Raw genomic sequence first — 22,423 nt, 5'->3', positions numbered from 1 at the left:
GCTGATCTTCGGTATATTGAGGCATTATATATAGAAGAAGACATGTGCAAAAGATGAGCCCATTTGGACGCGAATTGAAAATGTTGTGATAAAAGGAGGTTGGGGGTGGGCATTGGGTTGTGGTGGATTTTCGCGTTTTTGTGGGTGCCAGAAACAGGGGGGTGCCAGGAAGTGGGTATGTTGACTTACTCGTATAGACAATGGGCTGATGGTCTGGCTAAAAGTCTATGATGCTGACTGAAAGGTGCCAACTTTTAGTGTGATGGACTGCGGCCCATTTGTGGCCGATGTTCCGAACGTGCCATCAATTGTCTCTATAGGAGTGAAGAGGACGGCCGTAAGCCTGCTTCAAAGACATACGTACAACTTTTGAGAAACCGGATCGATCTCCTGGAAGCCGTGTTGCAGTCCCACACCATCGATGTCGAGGCTGCCGTCGCCCAGCTCTCGGCCACCGGATCAGCACCACAACTACCGTCCATCGCCAGCACTTTAGCAACCGGTAGCGATGCTGGACTCAGCGTTTCGGCTTTTGACGACCTATGTGCCACCTTTGAAGGAGCTCTCTCCCTGGATGAATCGGTGAACTATGATCAGGATGGAGAGATGCGATACTTCGGCCCGGCGAGCGGCCGCTTAGAGTTCCAGAGTGGTGCGTATCGCTTATTATTATCCCCGGCTGGGTTGGTTATTGACAAGTCTCTAGAATCTACGCCCGAGTCCGACGATCATGGCAGCCCATTGACATCCAAGTCCACGGAGACTAACCGTTACATCCTTCCTCTGGAGGCAGACGTCTACCCGGATGATCTTACTACAGAACTGATAGACTTGTTCTTTGAGTATCAAAAACCCTGGTGCCAAGTGGTTGATGAGAAGCTATTCAGAGAGAGTATGAGAACGCGGGGTCGCTTCTTTAGTCCTTGTTTACTCAACTGTATACTTGCTCTGGGATCACGCTACTCCGATAGGACCGACACCCGTTCCATCCCAGACGACCAAAACTCGGCCGGCAAAGTCTTTCTCCAGAAAGCTGAAGTCCTTTTACATTATGACATGAAACGACCGAACATCACGACAATTCAGTCAATGTCCATTTTGGTCGGGGTCTATGTGGTATGTTTATGGATGGAACTAATTGCCAAGTTTCCTATGCTCACTACAAATAGTCCTACGGATGCGATGCTGCCGGATGGCTACACCAAGGAATGGCAAATCGACTAGCTCTTGACATGGGACTCAACCTTGACGCGTCGTCGTTGTCTGGCACGTGCCACATGTCCAACGAAGAAGTAGAGTTGAGACGACAGATTTATTGGGCCCTATACTGTGACGACAAACTTGCCGCCATATACACGGGGCGAGTCTGTAGTCTTTTGGTAAGATCTATTCCGCTATGTCACATGTTCAAACGTCTATGAGAGTACTGTCTGTACTGACATTGTGATGCAGGATGTCCAAGGCGCTGTCCATTTACCGTCAACATACACACCGGAACAAATGAGTGCTGCAGCAACAAACGACTCATGCGACGTAAACAGATGCAATAAAAAGGTCCTCGTACACCGCGGCCTAATAGGCCTCTGTCGAATCCTTGAGAACATCCTCCTGGCTCTGTACGTCAGCCTCCCTTTCACCCACACAATCTCCCCCCTTTTTGGTGAACACGCATCTAACAAATCCCTCAGATACGCCCCAAAACCACTCTACAAAGGCCCGCAAAGGATTTCCTTCCTCCAATCCTGCACTCTCGAGCTCAAAACCTGGTTCTACGAACTCCCCGCTGACCTCCGCATCGACAAACACAACGACCTGCCCCAAGTCTACACCCTCCACATGGTCTACCACACCTGCTGCATCCTCCTCTTCAAGCCCTTCCTCCTCAAATCCAAAGACACGCCCCCGGCCCTCAAAACAGACACGGCTAAACGCGCAGAGGTCCTCTGCATCGAGTCGGCCAAACGTATCTGCCACGCCGGCAAAAAGTACCGCCAGGTCTTTGGCTCGTTCCGGCGGAGCCCTATCACCGCGACGCACTGCACGCTCACCGCAGCGCTGGTGCTTATTCAGTACGCGAGCCCTGACCCGGAGTTTGCGAATACGGGAAGGCCGTGTTGTACCGTCTACATTGAAGCGTGTCTGGAGGTCCTGGCGGACCTGGGCATCTCCTGGCGTCCTGCTGCGAAGATGCGGTCCGATCTGATCAAGTACCTGCACCAGAAATACCCGGAGCGGATGCCAAACTCCATCCTGCAGGAGCAAGATGCCCGCAAGGACCCGGATCCGGATCCAACGGCACCGGCATCGGCGGCGGTGGTAGAAAGCGACACCAATGGTGCAGTATCAAGTTCTATGCAGCCGCAGCCGACGCTAGAGCAGAGCCTGTGTCCCTTGATCAACATGATTGACCAAGACTTCACGTGGGACGAGTCCAGCGCGGCGGACCAGACGCTCCAGGGGGCGTTGCTGAGTCACGGCGGATCGGAGTCGGCTTTCAACACGCAATTCGCTCTGGCGGATTCTATCGGTGAACTTGGCGAGCAGAATGGTCTGAGTTTCATGGATGATAGCTTCTGGGCGGGGATGAATTTCGACATGAATCTCGAAATGCAAAATCCGTGAAAGAAAAAGAAGAAGAAAGCAAAACAAGAACAGAGAAAAGCGCTAGGAGACTGTGGCCTGAAGAAGCGAGAGGTTCTGATTCTACCTCGCGTAGACGTGAAATCCTTAGTTCAGTAGATACAAGTCCAAACCGGACAGCCAGGCTTCTAGTCCTCTGAAGCTTTTTTCACAATCTACGTATCATAGATGCTTAGAAAACCCACCCTTTGCGCAAGTCTCGTATTTCTTATCACCAAGTATTCACCGTCCCATGAGGATAGTGATGAAATCAATTGAGTCTTGTAATAGTACGAGGTAGCATAAGAAGCAGCATCTTCCACTGCCGTACAGGCGCACAAACAGACATATCGATCGTGTCTTGGAAAAAGGAAAGAAGAAAAAAGGGTGGCGGCATTCTGTATGTTTTATTATTTCTGACTGGGCTACATCAATGTATTCGCAGATCTGAGATTACTCTGGCCTTTTACAATATAATCGAAGAAAGCTCCGGAGCTCTAATTTCTTAAATTACAACTTTTCTATTTCTGTACTTTAGGTAATACAAGTCGCTTTCTAAACTCATCAGCTTTCTCAGCTTTTCTAAATCCATATGCATTTTCACAGAATGCGAATCCGGCACCGAAAGCATCGTCGAAAAGATTCAAAGACAACACATAGAATTCTCGTACTCAGCTACTTTTCTCAATCTTCAGACGGCTATGATACGGCACGTCTTGTCACAATAAAGTTTTAAGATTCAGCAAGCCGTATTCAAGGCTATGGTTTTGTTCGGAGATTCCATTGCCCCGGACCTCCTTTTTCAGAATTGAGTCCTGAGTTCTCGCGAGGTGCAGCATTTTTGACTTACAGCCAGCCTTTTTTTACCCCGCAAAGCTTGATTCACCTGAGGTGAGTTGCCTACCTAGTTCGTAGATGAAACGAGATTATGATTTCAGAACTCCAAACGAATTCCCATTCATGCACAGTGGGGGGTTGGTCGCGCTCTCTCACGTACGAACACGAAGGCTTTCTGTCTCCTCGGCGTCCTGCTGAACATGCCAATTTTGAGAAGATCATTCCGAGGCCCATCGCAGGGCAAATCGCCAGGCAATTGCGTGCAGTTAAATACTGCATTCACGTTGAAGTCAGCCACTTAGATTATGGGTATAAATGAATTTCCCTACATACAACAACTCCTATGAGCATTACATGACCACATATTAAGCCAACGCATATAAGCGCCCGCGAGTGAACCGCATCAATCCAACGTCCGTCAACAATAAGAAACATAACCCCATGATTAGCAAAGACCCAAGGAACTTTTCCAAACCCCATGGCTACCCTGATAGGTAGATGCAATGCACCCAGCTCTCCTCAAAACCGAGACCTTTCCGTACCCCCCACTAATGACTGCGATAACGCAGTGGCATTACAAGCCGTTGCTAGGTCCCGCACCTCCAATGTGTCCGTGGTCTCCGTCGTGGCTGCCGACAGGGCGGTTCTTAGGCTGGCCAGCCTCGCGGATGTGCAGGCCCAGAGCGGTGGGATCGATGTTCCTGTGTCCCCAGAGCAGGAGGAACCCGAAGCCGGGCTTCGCAAGAACATCCAGAATACCATAGAAGACAGCCTCAGAGTCGGGGTGGATTAGGTTACCGCCCTCAGAGACGCCCCAGGCAATGGGGTACAGGAACCACAAGAAAATGGTGAGAACACCGCAGTTGCGATACGTGGAGCTCACCTGCCCGCCCAGCGCACCAGCGTGCTTCCGTCCGTCGATCACGAGCGCGTAAACGACGTAGAAGAAGGCAAACATGCCAAACACCCAGTAGCCCCACTTGTAGCTGGTGCTCGTGAGGGCACCGACCAAGCCCGTGACAACCATGATCTCGTCGGCGAGGAGGGCGATCATAATGCTAGGCCAGGGCATGCCGGCAGTGAGAAGTAGGTCCAGTAGCAGCAGCGGGGTGGTGATGAACCAGTCGATGTATCGCACGTAGTAGATCTCGCGTGTGCCGGCGCCGCCAACTTGGCTATTGTTGCGGGGGAATTCAACCTGGATGGGGACCTGGCCCAGCCCGGCGCCCATGGAGAAGTACGCTATGCAAGCGACAAAGGTAATCGTGGCGGTGATGTAGTGGAAGATACGGTGCGTCTCTCGTTTGGTAAAACCCATTCCAAGAAAAATGAGTGTGGAAAACGCCATAATCGCGCAGACGGCAAAGTACCAGTCCGAAGCGCGGGCTGAGATGCCCAGGTCGGCTTGTTGGCCAACGCGGGAGTTGGTGTTGAGAGCATCGTTCGCCATTGTGAGTGTTGTTCGCAGCTCGGTTTTCTGTGTCAATTGCAAGCTGGCGGGAGACTTCGAGGAAAGTGCTACTGGTTGAGTATGCCAGGAAATGTTTTAATGCTGCTTTCTATTCTCCTATCCATATAGTGAGGGGGCTGCTACATGCCATATATCTTCATCTGTTGTCCTCGGCCAACATCAGATTTAGGCCCGAGCTAACGCGATCCCAAAAGCCCCTGCCGGGTGATCCGCATCTAGCCATGTCGGATGACTTCACCCAGACGAAGAGGGGATAGGTGGTATTGAGATTTCCATGAGCTCTGGATGACGTTTAGACTCGAAACACCAACCTACCGCAAGTTGTAGACGATAGGCTAGTCGTCGACGCGAGGACACCATCGCGATGGAGGAGTAGCTTCGCCGTAGCCCAAACAGCGCGACACCCTCGCAGGTGAGACTAGGCTAGCACCGGTTATTGGGCCAAGACGGGCGCTATGATATTCCAAGCTCGAGCCGTCCCTGTCAACAGTGTCAACCGTCCAGAAACGACTGCAACGCAAAGGGATTCTGCCACTCGTCCTTCAGCCTAGAAGCGGGGTCAGGCGAATGAGATCAAATGAGTTGTGAACTCTCTCCCCGCGCAAATCCTTGACGAGTCCATGACGGCAGGAGGCTGTAACCCTGGTTGTCAGACTTGAAGCGGAGAGTTGCTCCGCGCCAGAACGAAAACGACCCCTCTTCAAAGTAATTCACTCAGTGCGACTGGGGAATGATTTGAAAATAGTTTTTTTTTTTTCTTCGCCTCGAAGTAGTGCGATTGTGACAAACTTCCGACGTAGGCACGTAAGGCGGTTGGCGCAACAAGAAAGGATTGGAGGTCGATGAAGTCACCACTTTTGCCGGTTTCTAGGCCGGAAGCTGCCGAGTGGTATTCCCGGCCCCACTAAGCCGGAGCTAGCGCCGGCAAGTGATTTGATGTCTGCAGCGCAAAGCCCGAAAGACTTGGCAGCAGACGGGATAGTAGGTCTAGCCCGTCCAGCTTTTCTTCAGGCTAAAGCTCCAACGGCTGGCAAGACATCATTAGCTTTATTCTAGAGGCAGCCATAAGGAAGAAAACAAATTTGGCTTCTGCTTGGTTTGCCGATCGCCAAGCTGTGTGCGCGATCTGTCTCATGTCCACGATGCCTGCCACCCTTGTGTCAAAACACGTCTGGTGACCATGTGCTGCACAGTCGTGGTTCGCACTAAGTTGCAGATCTTTTCGAGCCGAACTTACACGCGAAGTCTCTTTGACGAGTTGGCGGCCGCATGTGTTATGGAGGCATTGGGAATCGCATTCCGTTGACTGATTACCATAGCTGTAGCAGGGCGTGAGCAAAGGCAAGCTTGCGGCATGTCTCCACGCGTCCAGCTCAAACCGGATCCGAAATTATTTGCGTAGACGACCTGGACCGCACACTAGAGAGGAGGAAGGTCATAAGCACTTCCGAACTTCCGAGTTCCTCGTCGTCTGATGTCGTCATCAAGCCAGAATCAATTGATGGGCAGTCTGTCGGCAGTTCGAGCACGGATGGGAATGGTGGTCCAATGTTCGAGCGCAATCAGGAAACCATCCCGGCCAACGTCGGCCAGGCGATACAACCCACCTTCAACTGTGCCTGGAATTCTGAAGTACGACAGCCGTCCCTGAACTCTAGTCAGCTTCACAAAAGACATTTCAGACCTGCTGTCTGAGTCGACCGGTCGTTATTGACAACTCGACATTGCCTTTCATCGCCGAAGTTGAGCCTACATGTTCTTGACAGACAATATCGCATGTACCTTGGCTAGGCAACGTCTGATCTACACGCGAAGATGACAGACGAATGTCGGGGAGACGAGAATGCTCGTCATCCGTGAGTCCATATTGCTTAGCCCTTTTACTCATAGCTGATCTCTGACTGCTTCCTCGCGTAGTTACCTGTCAGGGAACTTTGCGCCGATTCAATCCTGCCTCCCCTTGACTCCCTGCAGCCATGAGGGCACGATCCCTTCTGATCTAGCAGGAGGCCAGTATGTCCGCAATGGAGGCAACCCGGTGTCGAACGATGATGCGAGCCGAGCGGCGCACTGGTTCGATGGGGATGGGATGCTTAGTGGTGTTCTATTCCGCCGGGCAGGTGAAAAGAACACTTTGGTCCAGCCGGAATTTGTCAACCAATACCTGTTGACCGACGTCTACTGCCACGCAAAAACCAACAAATACCTGCGGCGACCAGTAGTTCCAAGTATTGCGACACTGGTGAATCCTGCCGTGAGCATGTTTCGCATCCTCTTCGAGGTTTTCCGAACCGTGTTCCTGGTAGTCCTCTCGCGACTCCCAGGTTTCGGTCGTCCTATCAAAAAGATCAGCGTCGCCAACACCAGTGTCCTATTTCACAATGGGAGAGCATTGGCAACGTGTGAAAGCGGCCCCCCTCTCAGATTCGCGTTGCCGAGCTTGGAGACTATTGGTTGGTTCAACGGAAGGACAGCAGAAAACGAACCGCGACAAAGCACCGAGAGTGGCTTTGGGGGCAGAGGTGTCGTATCCTTCATGCGAGAATGGACCACTGCTCATCCGCGAGTTGACCCAGTAACGAAAGAGCTCATTACGTTCCACGCGACCTTCGTCCAGCCATTTGTGCGTTACTCCGTCGTGCCAGCGACGCCAAAGTACGGGCCCGGCCGCTCTCCGGTGTTCGACTTACCGGTTCCTGGAGTCGAGTCACCTAAGATGATGCACGACTTTGGGGTATCAAGACAACACACAGTTATCATGGACCTGCCGCTGTCGCTGGATACCATGAACCTGATTCGCGGAGTCCCAAGCTTGTCGTACGATTCGGCAGGCAGGTCACGCTTCGGAGTCTTCCCACGACACCAGCCGGATGCCGTTCAATGGTTCGAGACCAACCCGTGCACAATTTTTCACACCGCCAACTGCTGGGACTCGATTTCATCGCAGACAGATGTGAACGGTCCTCGTGTGTCGGTTAATCTCGTGGCCTGTCGGCTTACTTCCGCATCCATGGTTTTCAGCGCGGGCAACCTTCCCACGCCAGAGATGAAGCCGGTGCCTCCTGAGTACGCTGAGGAGGAGCAGTGCCGATTGTATTACTACAGTTTCCCACTGTCGGCCATCCCCGGGATCCAATACAACATCAGACACCAGTGGGCTCTATCGGCCATTTCCTTGGAGTTTCCATCCGTCGCACCAGCGTACTCAATGCAGGAAGCTCGATACGTTTACGGATGCTCAACCGGCGAGGCATCTTATACAGTTGCCCTTGGCAAAGCTGCAAAGATCGACCACTTGGCCAAGTTCGACGTTCGAACACTGATAGCAAGAGGCGTTGCACAACCACCACAGCCGGTGAAAGGCTGTGTCGATACACGTAGCATTGCCCAGGTCATGGAGAGCCAGGATCCTCAAGACCCTATCAAGCTCTTCCGAATGCCCGTCGGGTGGTATGCGCAAGAGCCAAGATTTGTGCCTCGGCGTGAACCAGACTCCGAGGACGACGGTTGGTTGTTGACATACGTTTTTAATGAAGATCAGCTCGATGAACAGGGTGAATGTGTGCCCGAGGCCGCGAGCGAGTTGTGGATAATTGACGCGAAAGAAATGAAGGAGGTCGTGGCTCGGATCAAGTTGCCGCAGCGTGTACCGTACGGATTGCATGGAACTTGGTTCAGCGAAGAAGAGATTGATGAGCAGAAGCCATTTGAGAAGGTAAGGACGCTGGCTTCATAGTCATTCAGCATGGGAAAAGTTCGTCCGAGGTTGGTTGAAGGGATACTGGGCCTGTCTCGTTAGCAGCTGGCGGAAAATTTCCTCTATGATACCATTTGCTTTCTAGCGAGCAGAGAAGAAGTAATGGCCTCTTTGGGTAAATGTGAACCTTGGCTCAATTGGCCGTACGCTTCAGTGGATGATGAGACAGAAAACTCAGCACTTCCAGATTGGAAGCATCCAGTTCCTCATCCGAGGCTGGCCATTTCGAGAAACAGCCTGAAAGATCACTTCCACTCGTAATGGCTGGCAGTTGTTAAGTCGGCGAGATTCAGGTTGCCCTACCCACCAGCCGATCGCTAGCCACACCAACGCTGTGTGCACACCCACCTGGCACCATGGCCTCACGGCGCAACCGCCCCTAACTGAAACTTGCGTCGCGGGCCCTGAGGTGGCAGCCACTGGATTCTGGCTGGGGCCGTTGGAGGCTGGACCTTGCTCCTCAACGCTTCCTGTGGTGCGCTTTAGGGCCGCATTGCACCTTGCGCCCCATGCCGCAAGTTCGCTGCCCAGCGCCCCGGAACCTGCCCCCCTTCGCTTCTCCTCCCCGGCCCTGGACTGCAAATCCCCCTCATCAAGAGCATGTTGAGGCTCAGGGCCGGAAAAGCGTCAATCTCAACGACATCCGTTTCTGTAGCCGCCGACGACTCTTTTTTCGCCGCGATATCTTCCGGCGATACATGTTGGATTTTGAGATGGTCTGGCGATGCCCAGACATTTGGTGAGTGCCGAGAAATGACCCCGCAGGGCAGTGCTGAAGGGCATCGACAGTCAATCAAGGGACGGCGAGTGTTCGGCGTCTAACATTCAACTTTTGGGCTCCGAGACTGTGAGGTAGATCAACTTCCAAGACCATCCCCGGGCATCGTGCGTGAAATGGCGCGCCATGGCTCATGGACATTGCTTCCCCGCGTCTTCCTGGGCGAGATTCCTTTTACCCCTCCTCTTCCCCCAGGTTCCCCGGCATTTTGATGGGCCCATGGTTCATGTTGGTATAGCGTATGCGGTCCCATGTGCCTTTTTCGACCTCTCGAAATGTTTCCATTCCCAGGCAGGCGAGACCTTCAGTGAGGGTTAGCCAAGGGTTGGCAGCATGGAGGGCCCCCACACTTGCATCTGGCGGCAGACAGATCTAAGGTCCGTACCGGGAACAGAGCCGTCGGATTGGTGCAAAAGTTTGGGGCAGTTAAGCTTAGCAAATGCCAAACGGGGCTGCTGCAAGGTGTGGTGGATTGGTTGTGACTTGTCCACAGTCATGGTCTAGAGCGAACTGGTCGATACGTGGCAGCAATTGCCGGGGCGTTTGCTATGTAGCAAAGCTCCCCAGGCATAGCGTGTACATTGCTGAAACTTGGCCATTCTGCATTCCTTGATGATCTGATAGTATCGTTGAGCTGAGTGGCTGCTCATGATATCATGTGGACGTGGGACTGCAAGAGGATTGAGAATTGCTATGCAGGCGTGGCCACCATGAAGCTGAGGGGACGCATATTTCTTGGCGTTTAGCATTCAGCGTTTGAATTTCAGTAGGGAAAGTCGAGGCGGGACTGGCCCCAAACATGACACTGCAGACCACGTACGCTTCCCTCAAGTTGGAGCTTTGTGTACTTTGTACGTCTGCGCAGAAGTCGGTGGAAGGGGAAGAAGAGAAGACTGGTTCTAGCGGTGTTTGGAAATGCAAGGTCAGCAAGAAATCCCGCCGGGCGTTGAAGTATCCGTCTTAGGTACTCTGTTTCGATCCAAATGGCAGGTCCCTCAGGTTGGAGCATGGTGTGTGTTGGGATAAGGCTTGCTTTGGTCTGCTCACCTACCACTTTGGGAGGATAAGTGGATGAGGTGCGGAATTGCGCGATTGGCTGTGGGTGTCGACAAGCCTTGGAAAGACCACACAGGAATTGTGACAGTCAATCCAACCAACATTTGGGTCTAGTTTCTCCATGAGCGTCTGGGCGTTCCCATTGTTTGGTGTGTTTGGCAATGGTCCCGTCTTTGCTGAAGAGCGGAAGCAAGCCAGTCACGACAGTGAGAGAAAACAATCCTAGCAACCAAACAGCCTGGGCGGAAGAAAACGCGGTAAAGCGAGGCGAGTCGAATGTATGCGTAATGTTGGTAGATGGAAAGCAAGGCACGTGGGCTAGACTTCTTGGTATGATGTAAGGTACCCAAGATATCGGTCTGTGGCTGTCTATCAGAGGATACGATGAGCAAAGTTGAAGCTTGGCGGAACATGCTACGACTATCTCCGTACTCTAAGTACCTTATTATTAAAGAAAGTTAATTCTTTCTAAGTTATAAGTATAAGAATATAGTTTTAATAAAATAGTATAATACTTACTTAGTACTTAAATTAAAATACTTTTTTAAAACTTATTATAAAAAAAATAACTATATTATTAATTACTTATTATTAAAGTTTATAAGTAGTATTATAATTTTAATTATAATAGCTTTATTTATAATAAGTAAAAAGTCTAATTATAAGTTTTTTAAAAACCTTTAATTAAGAGCTATAAGAGCCTCTAAATATACTAAGTTAAAATACTTATTAAAATATTAATAATTAAACTAATTTTATAATAATAACTTTAATAAAAAAACTTAATAAATAATATTAAAATCCTTATTAACATTAAGTATAATTTATAAAATATAATAATATAATTATAAAATATTATTAATATATTTTATTTTAAAAAGGGTATTATTAATATTAATAAAATAAATAGGGCTATATTAATATAATACCTTAGTTTTTTTTTTATAATTTAAGAATAATTATTTTAAATAATATTAGAAACTTATTAAAAAGCTCTTTTAAGTATTTTAATATATTTATTATTATTTCCGTAATAATAAGACTCTTAATACTTATATATAAATATAGGTTATTAATTTTTAAATAGTAATATTAGCTTATTAATAAGCTATTAAAATTATAACTTTAATAATTTCTTAACGAGGGAGAGGGTAAAATAGAAGAAAGGATAAGTAAGAAAAGGGTTAAGGTTAAAAAGTACGGAATTCGAGGGTAGGGTAGCGTCTATATATACTGCGGTAATCCTCTAGTAATGCAAAACGATGGAGTTAAACAGTGTGTCTCCGTACTCAGTGCTCCGTACCATTGCGAAGGCGAGATGGCCGTCGCAAGGTTTCGCAAGGTTTGCAAGGGTAGCCCTTCGTCAGTCCATTAATGTCTGGTCTGGTGGGGAAGGAACGAATGTCATCTGATGTCGCTCTGGACAAGGCACATTTTGGGGGCCAAATGAAGCGCGCTGAGGATGTGAAGGGGAAAAAAGTACATGATTCGGTTCGGATACCTTAGAAGAGGAATACCCGCAGATAAGCGCACAAAGGTGTTGGATTGAGAAAGAACAGCTGCCAACGAGACATTCAATTGGCAAGATGCAGTCAAGCACTTGCAACTTGCCAGGCATTGATTGCTTCCTTCCTTCTTCTCGAACGGAATCAGGGTAGTGGGGCGGGGGGCACTAGCGCAGCTTGCCAAGAGCCGCGTGCCATTTGACCAATCGAATGCCTTGAATGAGCAGGGATGACATTGGCAGTGAGGATGATGGCCGTGGAAGTTGGGACTGGAAAACGAACGGATCATTGCGTGCTTGTATCCAAAGTCAGGTACCTGATCAGAAGCTTCAGGTAGCGTATCCGTATATATGTACAACTGACAGGATTGACAAGCAAAGATTCCGACGACTGGTAGTCTGGATGACCAAGAGTTTGGTGTTCTTGGCCTCAGAGAGCAAGACGGTTTGGATGAAGCGAATGGTTTGCACAGCCACTCTGGTCGCAGTGGCCGCCCCTATCAGCTATCAGCTGGCCAGAAACGGCCCCGACACCCCAGCCACTTGCCGAAGCCATGATTGGATGGCGGGTTCCCTCCTTCCCTGATGACGACGACCAGCCCGCGCTGGGCGGACATCGGTGCTCCTTGGCGGCGCCGCTGCGTTGCTTCTCCACCCCGGGCCTGCGCGTTCCCATCATCAGCACCGTTTCTCGCCTCGCCTTACCTTACCTTGAGGATACCTTACCACGATACTTACCTCACACAGTCACCATCCAAGGCATTCTCTCAGCTGCGTACCTTATTGAGTGATCCGACCTGACGCTACAGCGGACCTTCCAGTGATTGCCACTATGCTTCAGGGGCTGTGACGACTGATGCGTCACACAATGTTGCTGCGGACTGCGCCGTCAGCCAGGTACCTCAGAGCTGTCATTGTTAGTCGATCCAGTGGGCTGGATTGCACCGTTTCCACAGTTTCGCCGGCACGAGACCGCTGGGGAACACGGAGGCGCTGACGGCGACTGGAGGAAGCTCGTCTTGGCAACTGCTCACTTGTCGTTGCTTGCGCCGCTTCGAGTCTTAGTGCTTTCCCTTTCTTGTTCAATTTGGCCTGTCAGTCCCGTCACTCTGGCAGCTGGTCTCTTCTGTCTTCAAGTTGGTGGCACTCGGCTTGCCTGCGCAGTACCAGAGTAAAGTACCTATCTTGAGGAAATGGAAATGGACTGGGAAGGAAACAGACAACCTGAACGAACAGTGTGCCTTCCCGTTGCTTGCAGCTGCATCGCAATCATGGAAGGCAGGAGCATCCGTGAAAGTCTCAGGTACCTTTCCTTCCCGTCCCCTTTGGATTGCCGCATCTGCATCCACGGGCGTTGTTTTCGGTATACTCAGCCATCCCCCGCATCATCTTCAATTTGCTTCCTCTCGTTACGCCTTTCCCGTTTTCCCGTTTATCGTTTCTTCTGTCAAGCACAACCTTGACGTCTCGTTTCGTCCACAGCTGCAAGCCGCAAAAAAGCCAGGACTCCAGACACACCCCCATCTTGAACACATCTACTCCTTAACCTTGTCACCTATTCACTCCCCTGCGATTTGCCAAGCTTCCCGCCCACTTTGTCACTCAATATCCAGCATATCTTCGATCAAGGTATATGGCAAAGTACCTTACTTTACGTACCTGACCCAAAGTGCCTATCTCTACAAGGCACACCGCGCAGCTTTTGTTGATACCAGGTAACAGAAGATACCTCACATCTAATCCACTCTCTCCAATGCCCTCCATGCAAGTCCTCCTCCCACCACTCTGCTCAACTGTTGCATTCCTTCGTTCCGTCACTAACAATTGTGGCCCTACTTTAGCTCATGACGGACACGGTACGAATACCTTACTGGCTCCATCTCCCCAGACAAAGTCCAAGACAGGAAGCCGCCCAACGGATGCGCTTCGGTCCTCACTTCTTCGGCCCATCCACTCGTCGTCCCGTTCGGTCGGAGCTATTTTCCCACCACCGTTCCGCGCCCGCGTTGCATCCCTCCACTCCTCCCACCCCAGTCCTCGGACAGTCAACGGGGGTCGCTGGGTAAGAGGTACCTCGTCCTCTCTCTCTCTCTGTCTCCAGGTCTCTCTCGTTTGTCCGTTGCGGAGATACGTCCAGATCTTCCAGTATCCCATCCATTATCCATCCATTATCCATCCATCCTCCTTCAGGTTTGGTCGTCTTTGCGGTACATACATCCTCGCTCCCCTCCCTTGGCACGCATTCCACCCACCACAAAAGTATAACTTAACGCTGCCTCCTAGCACACACCTCTCTTACCCTTCCCTCTTCTTTTTCCCTTCTCTTCTTCATCACCACCCCCAAGCTCTGAGCTTGCCCGTTCTCTATTAACAGTTTTCTTTCCAGATCAATATCTGCAGGGCTTTACCAAAAGCACCAACACACACCATCCAACCCCCCCAAGCGCGCGTTTTAAGCCGTTACCTACCGATATCCGATGGGAGAACCCGAAGCCGTCAGGCATGGTGAACACAACACAGCTGCCGCGGAAGTGAATCCCGAGCAGGACGAGCCGCCGTCTATACCGCGGCCCCCGCCCATTCCCAACCCGGTCCCTCAGCGACCTGCCCATTCGGTTCCTGTCACGGACATAGGTCTCCTCTGGCAAACCGACCTCGAAAATGGTCTCTCAAAGGCCGATGCTGCCGCCCGTCTTGAACGGGACGGGCCTAATCGTATCGAGGGCGCAAAGGGCCTATCCGTTTGGGAGATTGTCATGAGACAAATCTCCAACAGTCTGACCTTGGTTCTTGTCATTGTCATGATTTTGTCCTTTGCTATCCAAGATTACATTGAAGGAGGTGTCATCACCGCCGTTATCCTTCTTAACATCGTCGTGGGGTAAGTTACGTCGCCTGCCTTCACCCCGTTACTTCGCAGTGGCATATGTCTGCTTCCCTCTGGTTCCTCGTGCCTGGTCCACCGATTCTATGATTCTCTTGAGTTGTTGCAAAGCACGACTGGCCACTCACCTGGCTGCCGCCCCACGACTGGGTAGGGTGACTGCTGACCGCTGCTCCTGTGGACCGCGCACTCAATGTACCCTGCTCGCGAGATTCTTGGCAAAGTGGCTCATCCTCTACCCCTGCCCCCGAGCCAACTCGGTCTCACACACCTTTCCTACCCAGCACTTTAGTCGCCGAGCATTCATGGCTGACATCTTTCTAGCTTTGTCCAGGACTACAATGCCGAACAGACTATCCAGAGTTTGTACGCGCTGTCCGCCCCGACGTGCAAGGTCGTCCGTGACGGAATCGCGGAGACCATCAAAGCCGAGACTCTGGTCAAGGGTGATCTTGTCATGATCGCCGTCGGCGATGTCGTCCCAGCTGACCTTCGTCTTCTCGAGGGAATTAACCTCTCCATCGACGAGGCCCTACTCACCGGCGAGTCCCTGCCCATCAGCAAGCACCCCGAGGCACTCTTCGAGGAGGCTGATATTCCCCTCGGCGACCGCATCAACATGGTGTACTCGGCTACCACCGTCACTCGAGGACGCGCTCGCGGTATTGTCACCACCACTGGTATGGAAACCGAGGTGGGGAAGATCGCCATGATGCTTCGCACTACTCGTAAGAGAGACGAGAATGCCTCACTCCCCGCCCGCGCTCTCGCGCGTTTCAAGGCTGCTATGAAGAGCATCCTTGGTCTCGAGGGCACTCCTCTTCAGGTCAAGCTTAGCAAGTTTGCTCTTCTGCTATTCGGACTGGCTATCCTTCTGGCCATTATTGTCTTCGCGGTCAGCAAGTTCGATATTGACGACCAGGTTCTCATTTACGGTATCTGCGTCGGTGTCGCCGTCATTCCCGAGTCCCTTATCGCCGTCCTCACCATCACTATGGCTGTTGGTACCAAAGCAATGGCGTCTGGAAACGTCATTGTTCGCAAGCTCTCCTCTCTCGAAGCCGTTGGTGGTGTCACCAACATCTGCTCCGACAAGACAGGTACGCTCACGCAGGGACGAATGATTACCAGGAAGATCTGGCTGGCCGAAGATACGACCGCCATTATAGAGGGCACTACCGACCCCTATGACCCGACCAGCGGCAAAGTGCGTTGGCCTGGATCGACCGCATCAAGCTCGGGCTCTAGTGGAGCGTCGACTCCGACGGTTGAGAAGTCTGACGACACTATCATTTCCTCATCCTTCGGTGCCTTCCTCAAGGCTATTGCTCTGTGCAACAACTCCGCTGTTACCGATGGCAAGGCCTCGACCGATACTGAGTCTATGACCACCGCTACCGAGGTGCCGGTTTCGTGGACCGCCATTGGCGAGCCCACCGAGATTGCCCTTCAGGTCTTTGCTATGCGATATGGAAAGGGAAAGACAGACCTCATCTCGTCCGAAAAGACGAAGATGTTGTACGAGTTCCCCTTTGACTCCACCTGCAAGCTCATGAGTGTCGTCTACGAGTTCCCTGGCGCTCCCCGCCAGGTCTTCACCAAGGGTGCCGTCGAAGTCATGGTTGAGAGATTGGCCGAGTCGGACGACGTCAAGCAGAGGATCGCGGCCAAGGCTGACGAGCTAGCCTCAGAGGGTCTCAGAGTCCTCTGCGTTGCTCAACGATTCCTCGAAGATGCTGACAACGCTAGCGAGAGAAACGAAACGGAGTGCAAGCTCCGTTTCCTCGGTCTTGCTGGCCTGTACGACCCCCCTCGTGTCGAGACTCTCGGAGCCGTCAAGAAGTGCAACACGGCTGGTATCTCAGTCCACATGGTTACTGGTGATCACATTAAGACTGCTACTGCCATTGCTCATGAGGTCGGTATCCTGCGTGGCGGCGAGCCGTCTACTGCAGTCATGGCCGCTGGACAATTCGACGCCATGACCGACGCCGAAGTTGACGCTCTTGAAGCCCTCCCTCTTGTGGTCGCTCGATGCAGCCCTATGACCAAGGTCAGAATGCTCGAGGCCATGCATCGTCGCAAGGCCTACTGCATCATGACTGGTGACGGTGTCAACGATTCGCCTGCTCTCAAGAAAGCCGATGTTGGTATTGCCATGGGCAAGAGAGGCAGTGACGTTTCCAAAGAGGCAGCGGACATGGTTCTTACCGATGACAACTTTGCTTCCATCGTTACCGCCATTAAGGAAGGTCGCCGCTTGTTTGACAACATTCAGAAGGTTTGTTTATCCACACATACACATTTCCACTTTTCTAACCAGGCTGCCAGTTCTTGCTCCATCTCTTGATCTCCAACATCTCCCAGGTCATTCTTCTCCTTATTGGTCTGTCATTCAAGGACAGAAGTGGCACCTCCATATTCCCTCTATCCCCTTTGGAGATTCTGTGGGTCAACCTTATTACATCCTCATTCCTGGCTATCGGTCTTGGTCTGGAGGAGGCTCAACCCGATATCCTCCTGCGTGCACCTCACAGTCTACGCGTTGGTGTCTTCACCTGGGACTTGATCCGCGACAAGATGATCTACGGTTTCTTCATGGGCTCGCTCTGCTTGGCCGCGTTTACTTCCGTTGCGTACGGACCAGGCGCGGGCGATCTCGGCAGCCATTGCAACGACGGCTGGAACGAGACCTGTGATGTCGTCTTCAGGGCCCGGTCCACCGTTTACGCCACCTTGAGCTTCCTGCTCTTGGTCACTGCCTGGGAGGTCAAGCACTTCCAGCGCAGCTTGTTCAACATGAACCCTGAGTTGTGGACTGGCCCCACGGCTGTGTTCAAGACCATCTTCAAGAACCGTTTCTTGTTCTGGGCCGTCGCCGGCGGCTTCATCATGACTTTCCCCGTCATCTACCTCCCTGTTGTCAACCGCGCTGTCTTCAAGCACGGCATGATTACCTGGGAGTGGGGCATTGTCGTTGCCTGCTTGGTCGTCTATGTTGCTCTCATTGAAACCTGGAAGGCTGTAAAGCGTCACATGGGTCTCGGCATGATTGCACGCAGTCCTGAAGGACAGGTTTAGTCCGCGCGCTAGATTGGAGATGATTCTGCTGCAAAGCAGATGCCTCTGCGCAGGCTGTAGTCAAATGCGTGGGAAGTTTCCTGGTAATCGGTGCCTCGGTGCGAAGTATTGGCGGGATTAATATCGGATCCAACATCGGTAATGGGAATCAGGCAGAATGGGGCTATTCAACATGAGTCTGGCAGGCTTTCGGGCTTTGGTGATGTGTTCGCTTTCGTCACACTCTTTTAGTATCTTTTCTACAAGGCTTTGGCTGTCGAGGATTTACTCCAGCCCCAAATTGCCACGCAATAAAATGAACTCGATGTTTCGAGCTCAACACACACTCTAAATGTTCCCTTGCGTACTAATGTGCTGACGTTACTTGGACCCTTGATTCTCTGCATACTTTTCGACAAAACCTGCTTCTCTCCTCTCCTGCTCAACCTTCTTCTTATACTCAGCCCAATCATCGCTCCTCGGAAACGGCACATTCGGCACCTCGGCCCCCAAAAACGCACAAAGCGGCTCCCATCCGTCTCCAGGTCTCAACTCGAGGAACTTACGCCCATCGGTCCTAAACACCCTCACCTCCTCATGGTGCCTCTGAAAATACGCCTCTCCATTCTTTTCAAAGTCGTTGTCCCAGCAGACAGAGTGGTATGCGTTCGCCAACCCCTCCATTGGCGACTTTCGAAATTCATCCCGGTGGAGATGTGCGTGGATCAGCGTATCCCGCATCGAAGACGCCCAGGAGTCGAAGGAGCGGGTGGTGAGGATTATCGGGGTTGTAGGGTATGCTTCTGCAAGGGCGGTTGGGAAGAGGGAGGGGGGGAAGTCGGAGACTGCTTCGTACGGGGAGAGGAGGGCGTCCCATTGGGATTTTGACCAGGGGTTTGGGGGGTTGGAGATGGGGAGGTTGTCGGTTATAGCGGTGATCCAGAGGTCTTGGTGGGTGTTTTTGGCGACTTCGCGCATGTGGTATACGGGGGCGATTTTGAGGATTGCGAGGGCGTCGGCGACGGCTGAGGAGTGTCAGAGGGGTTTTAGTCAACGGGGATGGTAGGTGAGAGGTACACTGTGTGCCTGTTCTGGGGAGACCCAGGACGAGAACTTTCATTTCAGACATGTTTGGCAAGTTGATCTTGTTGAGAGCGGACGAGACTACAATGATGTTGAGATGGGCGGGCACTCGTTTCGTGAATGAGCTGACCACAGCGATTTAAAGGAACTGAATACAACACTTCATTGCGGCTTCTGGGTTTGCAATAGTTTCTGCTATCTGACCTCGATAAGAGGATCGTATGAGTCCGAGATGTTCCGCAAGGCAAGATCACGGGGCTGGCTTGGATAGGAAGCTGACTCGGAGCGGGTCGGATCGGAGATGCTCTGAGGATCCGGGGCCCGGTCAAGGTTCCACTTTTACGGGATTGCGGCCGGCGTCATTCCCGATTTTGTCCGCTGGCTGATTACGTTACTCGAAAGAAGAGCCTCTACTGCAGGAAAATTGAGAACTTCTGAGAAAAGAATGAAGTATGATTTCTGCCGAAAGAATAGGCAGTCTTGAGATGACGGCAGGGCCACTCGATGCTGGATGCTCGACTGGGTGCAGGGAACTTTGGCCGTTGCTTGTATAGAGCCTAACATACGGATTGGAGTTCTTCGCGAAAGAAACGGCCACATGAGGATCCAATGTAGTAAGCGTTGCCAGTGATTGAAGACGTGCGTAGACCAAGTACTTGTTTAGGTCATTTCATTTGTTGATCTTCAGTGCCCCCCCCCGGGGGGGGGGGGGCAGTATAAGTAGGTCCGTACGCAGTCTAAGAAGCGATAGAGCAGGCAACAAGCATTGCAAGCATCAACAGCCTGGATGGAGCCTGCTCACCCATGGTTGTGATGGGAATAATCTCGATTGGTCAGCCTGGCTGGTGTAAACAGTGAAAAGCGGACGACTAGCCAGCTAAGCCTTTACCAGTCGGCCGTTTTCCTTATCTTGGTACCACCGCAACCAGAGTATTCAACTCCTAATACGTGCAAGAAGTAGGATAGTGTGGGTGGGTATATCGGAAAGAGCTCTTATTTTGGTCACACAGAACGAAAAATACAGGAACAGCTTACTACAGAGTGAGTTCAAATAGGCACATCTTTTCCACACCAAGCAATTCGAGATTTCAGTCCCAACGTCCCACCGTCTGGTTGCTATCTCAAACGCCCCCTTTTATAGTGTTAAATTCCCGCAATTGACCATGTCTTGAGAGTAAGAGATACCGATACCCAGACATCAAGTAACCAGAGGGCCATCAAATTCAACGAGAGCGACACGAAACGACTGCGATAACATTAATGAAGTGCTATACTTCCGCCTCAACGCGAACTTGTAGTTGAGCTCATGTGTTCAGACATAAAGGGTGGCATCCAAATTCCGATCGGAACAAGTAAAGTGATGCTGGACAGTGCAGCTCAAGTGAGCAAACACTAGTCAGTTGCGGTCTTCCACCCCAAGACAATTCCATGTCAGTCTGTCAAAGAAGTTCTAAGTTTAATTGAGATAGAAGAATTGGCATATTTTTATACTTAGGGCGGATTAGACCTCCACGGGATTTCAGTTTATTCTACAACATTGACGTACCAAAGTTACCCTGTACATCACAAAAGGGCAATATTAGGATCTACTAATATCAGGGACCATTGATCTTCAAGTTCTTTCAAGTAGACTCTCCGAGCACGGATCTCAAACTGAGGGTTCGCCCCTCCATCAGCTAACTTTACCCCTTTCGTCATCCGCTCATCGCGATTTGCCTTTCAGTCCTGCAGGCTGCGTTCATCTTTACTCACCAACACAAACTCTACCACCGAAGTTCGCCCAATGCCGGAACACTCTGCAAAGTAAAATCCCCCAAGGGTCCGTCTGGAAGAGCAGGAAGTCTTTCTCAACTGGAGTGGGCATAGGTTGGAATTTGGAGTTCGTCGATTGACGGGTTAAGTTCCCTGTGAGACAGGTCCTTTCCACGCCATCGACATGGCGTTAGACTAGAGCGACTGGAAACATTCCAATATTGCATCGCCGTAGGCCCATTACCGAAGTACATCTTATATTATCAAAAAGAAGGAAAAGGCCATATTGGTGATCTGGAGGCTTGGCTGCTTATATCTACTCACTGCTTCCATTTACCAACAGCCACACCGATCACTCATTCCGTGGAGCAATGTACCAAGGCATACTTTGCCACTGATAAATGTGTAATAAGCCAGTTCCTTTCCAATCAGAAAGTATCGGAGAATAAGCTTATTCGATGAAGAGCGAATCGCATTCGAAATGTGTGTCGTGAGGTCAAAGCAGATGTCCTGTCACCTACCTATTTCTTCAGCCTTCTCCACAATGGAAGCCACAATGACAGTTTCATTCCACGAAAACCATCTGCCAACCACCCTAGAACTCCGCTCGTACCTCTGGAGAAGTGTTCGACTTCAAAGCGCGTGGACGTCTGATCTGGCCAGTGAAAAAACAAGCTCTAAATATCCATTCTGGGCAATACTCGGCCTAAGAAAAAAATAAAGAGGACAAGGTAATCAGCAGAACTTTCTTGATCAGGCAAGAAGATTGTGAAATGATGCAGCATGATGCAGCTCAAAAACTCCCCTGCGGAGTCAAACATTTTGGGCAAATAGGGTCCGGACTACCAAGGGTCCGGACCTTTGAGACCATGAGCTACACCGGACTGTTAGGATAGTGGTCTTTGAGACCGAGAAGGTTCTGGTGGAATCGGATGTGACGAATCCGCGGTCCAAGCCAGGCAGCCTCGGTGATTCGCCATTCTTAGCCCAGGCTCGTGAACCAGCCAACTTGGGGGCACAGCGCTCCGCTGTATCCTGTTTGAAAACATCGGACATCGAACGAGGGATGGACATCGAGTGAGAGGTACCAGCTGTCTCCCACGCGTCCCCTCCCGTTCCGGAGACCACTTGGTGGTCCACGATCACTTGGCCACTGGCATCCACAAATCCTGTTGCCATCCGACGAACTGACCTGGGGGAAGGACCAGTTGATGCCACCACCATGACAATGACAGATTCAGTCATTCATGTCCATGTCGGGATAACCCAACCTCAGCCACCCCCGTCCCAGAAACAAATTTGGTGACAGGGTTGCAGCTTCAGAGTCCTAGCCAGGCGCGGCTATGCGCCTGGCACGGACCTCTGCAGAGGAAACCTGCGGCGAAGTGACATATGGCAGACATTTGTCAACTGTGTCACTGTCTCGGATGGGGCACAGGATGCTGAGTCGAATCCGAATGCGCGGCTTTTGATTGCTTGGCACTGGCCGGGATCGTTGCCACAGTTATTGGGACATTGGGCGCTAAGACGTCGTGGAGGCTCTCATCGAGACGTGAACGCACGATGACACTCAGTGCTGCACTAGCGGCTGCCAAACAGGAGACAAATTGTCTCTGTAAGAT

The 22,423-nt window shown here is 51.3% G+C and overlaps 5 protein-coding genes across 5 annotated transcripts, besides 1 other annotated feature; 3 read left to right on the top strand and 2 right to left on the bottom strand.

Annotated features, from left to right (window-relative positions):
* Positions 1-321: 321 nt before the first annotated feature.
* CTAM01_13561 (nitrogen assimilation transcription factor nirA) lies at positions 322-2,622 on the top strand (the record flags this gene model as incomplete). Its single annotated transcript, XM_060529563.1, has 5 exons — positions 322-842; positions 972-1,116; positions 1,170-1,379; positions 1,453-1,616; positions 1,689-2,622. Coding segments are annotated over 5 exons (1,974 nt in total), but the record flags the coding sequence as incomplete, so codon positions are not given.
* A 1,408-nt stretch (positions 2,623-4,030) lies between these two features.
* On the bottom strand, positions 4,031-4,906 carry CTAM01_13560 (bacteriorhodopsin; the record flags this gene model as incomplete). The annotated part of the gene is made up of 1 exon (XM_060529562.1): positions 4,031-4,906. The coding sequence occupies one exon, from the start codon at positions 4,904-4,906 to the stop codon at positions 4,031-4,033; it is 876 nt and encodes a 291-aa protein (XP_060375902.1).
* A 1,836-nt stretch (positions 4,907-6,742) lies between these two features.
* Positions 6,743-8,663, top strand: CTAM01_13559 (retinal pigment epithelial membrane protein; the record flags this gene model as incomplete). Its single annotated transcript, XM_060529561.1, has 2 exons — positions 6,743-6,783; positions 6,845-8,663. The coding sequence occupies 2 exons, from the start codon at positions 6,743-6,745 to the stop codon at positions 8,661-8,663; spliced, it is 1,860 nt and encodes a 619-aa protein (XP_060375901.1).
* A 3,259-nt stretch (positions 8,664-11,922) lies between these two features.
* Positions 11,923-12,003: a sequence feature (Short protein (CTAM01_13558, KAK1482760.1) was converted to a misc_feature.).
* Positions 12,004-14,499: 2,496 nt separating this feature from the next.
* Positions 14,500-17,987, top strand: CTAM01_13557 (potassium/sodium efflux P-type ATPase; the record flags this gene model as incomplete). Its single annotated transcript, XM_060529560.1, has 3 exons — positions 14,500-14,903; positions 15,231-17,187; positions 17,238-17,987. 3 exons carry the CDS (start codon positions 14,500-14,502, stop codon positions 17,985-17,987), a joined length of 3,111 nt encoding a protein of 1,036 aa, XP_060375900.1.
* A 360-nt stretch (positions 17,988-18,347) lies between these two features.
* CTAM01_13556 (uncharacterized protein) lies at positions 18,348-19,095 on the bottom strand (the record flags this gene model as incomplete). Its single annotated transcript, XM_060529559.1, has 2 exons — positions 18,348-18,991; positions 19,044-19,095. The coding sequence occupies 2 exons, from the start codon at positions 19,093-19,095 to the stop codon at positions 18,348-18,350; spliced, it is 696 nt and encodes a 231-aa protein (XP_060375899.1).
* Between the last annotated feature and the right edge of the window lie 3,328 nt (positions 19,096-22,423).

Source organism: Colletotrichum tamarilloi, assembly GCF_030869305.1.
Source record: "Colletotrichum tamarilloi strain Tom-12 chromosome Unknown Scaffold_98.1, whole genome shotgun sequence".
Lineage (NCBI taxonomy): Eukaryota > Fungi > Ascomycota > Sordariomycetes > Glomerellales > Glomerellaceae > Colletotrichum > Colletotrichum tamarilloi.
Note: the sequence above shows the minus strand (reverse complement) of the source record. Positions and strands in the feature narration are given on the sequence as shown.